Source organism: Callospermophilus lateralis, chromosome 12 (assembly GCF_048772815.1).
Source record: "Callospermophilus lateralis isolate mCalLat2 chromosome 12, mCalLat2.hap1, whole genome shotgun sequence".
Classification (NCBI taxonomy): Eukaryota; Metazoa; Chordata; class Mammalia; order Rodentia; family Sciuridae; genus Callospermophilus; species Callospermophilus lateralis.
The window spans coordinates 47,673,567-47,679,628 of record NC_135316.1 but is presented as its reverse complement, the minus strand read 5'-3'; the positions used below and the strand labels follow the sequence as shown (position 1 = coordinate 47,679,628).

General features: G+C 37.6%; 1 protein-coding gene across 3 annotated transcripts in view; it reads left to right on the top strand.

Annotated features, from left to right (window-relative positions):
* The first annotated feature begins 287 nt into the window (after positions 1-287).
* Positions 288-6,062, top strand: part of Pibf1 (progesterone immunomodulatory binding factor 1) — a 220,968-nt gene continuing 215,193 nt past the window's right edge. For all 3 annotated transcript variants that reach the window (XM_076871971.2, XM_076871969.2, XM_076871970.2), the window contains exons 1-2: positions 288-463; positions 1,548-1,838. In XM_076871971.2, coding sequence (XP_076728086.1) covers positions 1,587-1,838 — 252 coding nt within the window. In that variant the 5' untranslated portion in view covers positions 288-463; positions 1,548-1,586. The remainder of the gene's footprint in view (positions 464-1,547; positions 1,839-6,062) is intronic.

The window sequence follows — 6,062 nt, the reverse complement described above, 5'->3', positions numbered from 1 at the left end:
CAAACCACGAGCCCGGTCGCACGACTATACCTCACCCAGAGGTTCGCCGCTTCCCGCTCCGGGATATTAGTTCACATCTCTCGCGGGAAAACTCCGAGACAGACGCTAGTCGGCTCTCTAACGGCTGCGAGGATTGGACGAGAGCTCAAAGCTCCGGCAGAGGCCTCTTCCGCCCGTGGCCTGGGCGGGGCTTGCCTCAGGACTCCATCTCCCAGACTGCCTCGCTTCCCGCGCCCAGGGTACTTGGCTGGTCGGGTTCCGGTGTCGTGGGCCCTTGCTGTGCCTCTTCTTCCGTCCTTTGCTCGCGGTGGTGGTTGTCTTGGTTACGGCGCCTAACGGTCCCCAGCGATTCCTTTTTGAGGGGTTGCACCCTGAGCTGCTGAGTGAAGAAGCCTTCGGTTCCTGGAAGAGTCGGGGTGGTGGCAGGTCCACCCGTGGATGTGGAGTAATTGACGCTTTTGAGGTATCTTGCAATTACCAGTTTCCCTTTCTTCCCTGCGTGGGGCAAGGAATTCTCCGAGGTTGCCAAGTTTGGGGCTTACTCGTCACACCAAATGGCCAGGGCAGTCTTGGGCTCTGAACCTTTGTAATTCAGAAGAGGATTTGCCTTTGATTTTTACCTTTCTTTATCTCCCTTCCCTTTAAAGAGGAGGAAGGAGGCCGATCTTAGTGTTTCCCCTCCACACACCTCCTAATCCGGCTTAGAAAACCTGAAATATACAATATCATAAATAATTTATTTTATCCTGTAGTATTTAAAGATGAAAGTGGCTAAAAATTCTTGCAAAAAGGTAAGACGTTCTACTTAGAATTTTCTGTTCTATTAGTTCTACGAATTTTTGTCTTCTACTTTTGTTTTCATTCTGGGATCTAGCTTGTCTATCTAAAATGTGTTTTCTCATTGTTTCCCCATTTAGAAACTCTTCAGTCTTGCTTCGTTGCCTGTAGAATAAAATCCGAACGCAATGTGACATTTAAGTCAGCAGTCTTGATTTTTTAGGGTGCATGGAGTCGGGGCGAATCACTGTTCAAATTCACGGATTTGCTAGAGCTGCACTACCACTGTCTTCTGCTGCTGTTCACACTTCTTCCACCTCTATTCCCACCTAATGCCTGCATGATTTCCCTTTTATACTACTCCTGTCCAAATTCTTCAAAATTTTAAGTCCTATATCTGTATAATCTTACCTGACCAACTCAGAAGTGATTCTTGTTAGAGGGACAGTTCTTCTTCTCTTTGAGATTGTGTTGCTTTTAATGGGTGCATATTGGGGTACTAATGGACTTCATTTTGTACACCTTTTTGTTTCCTTAGAATAGGATTCTTGCCACAGGATTTTTTTTTTTTTTTTCAATCAAAGAGCTGAATTCACAGTAGGATTTACTCTGTGTTTGATTTAGCAGTAATTTACTGTATTGCTCTGTCTTAAATTTGGGGTCTTCCAAATTGCTTAATTTTGGGGGGAATTCTTAGTACCTCATTAATACTCTCTACTTTCTAGTAATGTTTTGGTATATTTAAATTTTTGTTTGTTTTTAATTTACAGAAGATTAAATTAGGAAAGAAAACTGGCCCATAATTAAAGATGTCTCGAAAACTTCCTACGGAGCTCAAAAAAATAAATATTTCCAGTTCTCTGGAATCTGAAGATATTAGCTTAGAAACAACAATTCCTACAGATGATATTTCCTCGTCAGAAGAGCGAGAGGGTAAAATGAAAATAACCAGGCAGCTAATTCAACGCAAAGAACTACTTCATAATATTCAATTACTGAAAATAGAACTATCCCAGAAAAATATGATGATTGACAATTTGAAAGTGGATTATCTTACAAAGGTAAGACCGGGTATACATTTTGTTATTTACATTCTTTATCATCTTTAAACTGCAGAAAAATAAAAAAAATTATGTATGTTATCTGAACTTAAAATGATACACTTATATATTCCTTGTCCTGGACAGCCTTTTAATACTTTGAGTTTTGAATGATGGAGTGATTTAAATGTGAACAGAGATGAATTTACTTCTGTAGGCTCCATTTTTAAAATCTAGCAGTGTAAGTTTTATTTTCTTAGGTATAATTTCTACCTAAGTTGTTTCTGCTTCATTGACCATGACGTGACTAGTTGGATAGGAAGAGTCAAGATCATGATTATATTATTGAATCTGTATTGTCCTTGTCCTAGAAATTGAATTCTTTGTTTTCTTTCTTTTGATAGTTACTGAGACTTTCTGTTTGATAGTTACTATGTCATACAAGGAGTCATAAACTCATGTACCATAGTCTTTAGTAAGTGTTGTTTGCCATGCAAATAAGAATGTTCTAGTCCTTGGTTTTTGGCCCTTTCTGCTTATTTACAAGTTCAAAGTTGTTTTTGTAAGACCTGGTAAAGTTTTCACTAGCCCTAGGAAATATACATTGATTTCAGAAAGATAAGAGACAGTTCTTTACTGTTACTATTTCTGTTTCCAAGAAAATCTTTTGTTTACAATGGTAAACCCTTCACCTTTGCTCCTGGTCCCAGCTCTTTCTACTCCTCCATTTTGTTGTTTCATTTATACCTTTCCTTGTTAATTCAGTCTTCCATTTTTAGTTCTTGTCTAACTACACTAACATACTTTAATGTCCTATCAGTAGAAATACTTCTTGACCATATGTCTGTAGTAAAATAAGGTGTCTCAAACCTTAAAATCTCGAAAAAGTAGAGAAGTAATTTAGGTAAGCTTTTTCTAAAATTAATATTTTAAATTTAATATTTAACACTTATTGAATTTATTTTGTGCATAGACACTCTTCTAAGAGCTTTTTATTTGTGGTTTTATTTATGCCTCATAAATCTTTGAAATATAGATTCTTTTGAGGGGATAGGGTCTTCTATAACCCATCTTATTAATGAGTCAATAAAATAAGTTAGACTAGTACTGTTACTTAGTGCCTTATTTATTTATTTATTTATTTTATTGGTTGTTCAAACCATTACAAAGCTCTTGACATATCATATTTCATACATTAGATCCAAGTGGGTTATGAACTCCCATTTTTATCCCAAATACAGATTGCAGAATCACATTGGTTACACATCCACATTTTTACATAATGCCCTATTAGTAACTGTTGTATTCTGCTACCTTTCCTATCCTCTACTATCCCCCCTCCCCTCCCCTCCCATCTTCTCTCTCTACCCCATCTACTGTAATTCATTTCTCTCCTTGTTTATTTTCCTATTCCCCTCACAACCTCTTATATGTAATTTTGTATAACAATGAGGGTCTCCTTCCATTTCCATGCAATTTCCCTTTTCTCTCCCTTTCCCTCCCACCTCATGTCTCTGCTTAATGTTAATCTTTTCCTCCTGCTCTTCCTCCCTGCTCTGTTCTTAGTTGCTCTCATTATATCAAAGAAGACATTTGGCATTTGTTTTTTAGGGATTGGCTAGCTTCACTTAGCATAATCTGCTCTAGTGCCATCCATTTCCCTGCAAATTCCATGATTTTGTCATGTTTTAGTGCTGCGTAATTCTCCATGGTATATAAATGCCACATTTTTTTTATCCATTCATCTATTGAAGGGCATCTGGGTTGGTTCCACAGTCTAGCTATTGTGATTGTGCTGCTATGAACATCGATGTGGCAGTATCCCTGTAGTACGCTCTTTTAAGGTCTTCAGGGAATAGTCCAAGAAGGGCAATAGCTGGGTCAAATGGTGGTTCCATTCCCAGCTTTCCCAGGAATCTCCATACTGCTTTCCAAATTGGCCGCACCAATTTGCAGTCCCACCAGCAATGTACAAGAGTACCCTTTTCCCCACATCCTCGCCAGCATTTGTTGTTGTTTGACTTCATAATGGCTGCCAATCTTACTGGAGTGAGATGGTATCTTAGGGTGGTTTTGATTTGCATTTCTCTGACTGCTAGAGATGGTGAGCATTTTTTCATGTACTTGTTGATTGATTGTATGTCCTCCTCTGAGAAGTGTCTGTTCAGGTCCTTGGCCCATTTGTTGATTGGGTTATTTGTTATCTTATTGTCTAATTTTTTGAGTTCTTTGTACACTCTGGATATTAGGACTCTATCTGAAGTGTGATGAGTAAAAATTTGTTCCCATGATGTAGGCTCCCTATTTACCTCTCTTATTGTTTCTCTTGCTGAGAAAAAACTTTTTAGTTTAAGTAAGTCCCGTTTATTGATTCTTGTTATTAACTCTTGTGCTATGGGTGTCCTATTAAGGAATTTGGAGCCCGACCCCACAATATATAGATCGGAGCCAACTTTTTCTTCTATCAGACGCAGAGTACTTAGTGCCTTATAACATTTGAGCTGCTATAACAAAATACCAGAGGCTAGGTAGTTTATAAACAACAGTAATATATTTTGCATAATTTGAGAAGCTGAAAAGTCCAAAATTAGGGTATCCAGTGTAGTCCAGTTCTGTCCCTTTTCTGGGTTGCATACTTATTGCTGTGTCCTCACGTGGCCAAAGGGTAAGCTAGCTTTCAGAGGTATCTTACAAGGGCACTCATCACTCATGGAGCTCCACCCATACAACCTAATCACCCCTGCTACAAAAACTCCACTTCTTAATAATATCACAATAGTGATTACGTTTCAATATCTGAATTTGGGGTGCAGACACTAACACCTACTAAGCACATAGTATTGGTTGTTGTTATCCACTAAAATAGTATTCTCATTTTTTTACCCCCTCTATGTAATATATATAACTGAACCCCATTTTTCTCTTGATGAAACAAGGCCAAGGCCATTCAGATAAAAGTGGTAGAACTAGACAGGATTCAAATCGTAGGAAGTCTAAAGCCCATACTCCAATAAAGTGAATCTCCAAACACTTCCTTTTATTTACACAGTCGCCTACCCTACTCTAGGTCGCTTGGTACGTTATCAGTGCATCCAGTGGTTTCCTGTTCTTAATAGTTTACTCCTATTGCTTTTACTTCAGATACACTCCCACAGTGCTATTGGCTCATATATTCCTCTCTCTCAAGATTTCCTTTAGTACACCTCATTGAAAAAGCCTGAGTTAATATCCCATTTATTAATTCATCCACTCAATCAACAAATATTTCATTAAATGACAATTATATACCATCTCCACAATTACATTTTATTTGGTTAATTCTTTTATTTGTTTTCAATTTATATTGTACTTGGTTTTAAATAGCTTTCCTTGTTTTGGGGTTTTTTGTTCGGGGGGGTTGTTTGTGGGTTTTGGGTTTTGGGTTTTGTTTGTTTAATTTTGAGACAGGGTATTGCTAACATGCTGAGACTATCTTTGAATTTGTGATCCTCCTGTGTCAATCTTCCACACTCCTGGGATTGCGGTGTGGGTGGGCACTGTGCCCCTCAATTGCTCTTATTTATTATTATTTTTTTTTATGTGTTACACTATAGAAATGGTGACTGATTCATGAGAGACTGTCTAGTTAACAGCCAGAATTTTAAGTATACATAGTTAGGGATTCAGTTCCATCGTTACCAGTTTCCTGGGGCAAATTCCTTAACTTTTTCATTCCTTGATGTTCTGTAAAATTATAATAGTATTTATATCACAGAATTGTCTTGAGGATTAAATTAATCAATGTATGTTAGCTCTTAGGCACCTGGTATATGATAAAGACACATTATGATTGTAAATAATGTAATTATCTGTAGCTTCATTATTGGGCACTATATTAATATCCTTGTGCCTCCACAGTTCTTGATATAGTTTTTGGTGGTAGTTTTCTAGTTGGACTACAAATGTACAAGACTAAGTTAGTTATATTCCTAAATGTATGACACATAATAGTCATTAATCATAATAATTCATTGTTTTTAAAATATATTTACTTTTATTCAATATCTATCTATCTATTTATTTTTGCAAATCAAGCCCAATGCCTTGCACATGCTAGACAAGCACTCCCCCTCTGAGCCACACCCCAGCCTTATTTAGCTATTTTAAAAATCATCTGAATTACTATACACCCATCTGCTACTTAGCTTCTAACTCTTAACATAATTCTCTGTATCTACCAGTCCATTCACCCACAGTATGAGGCAC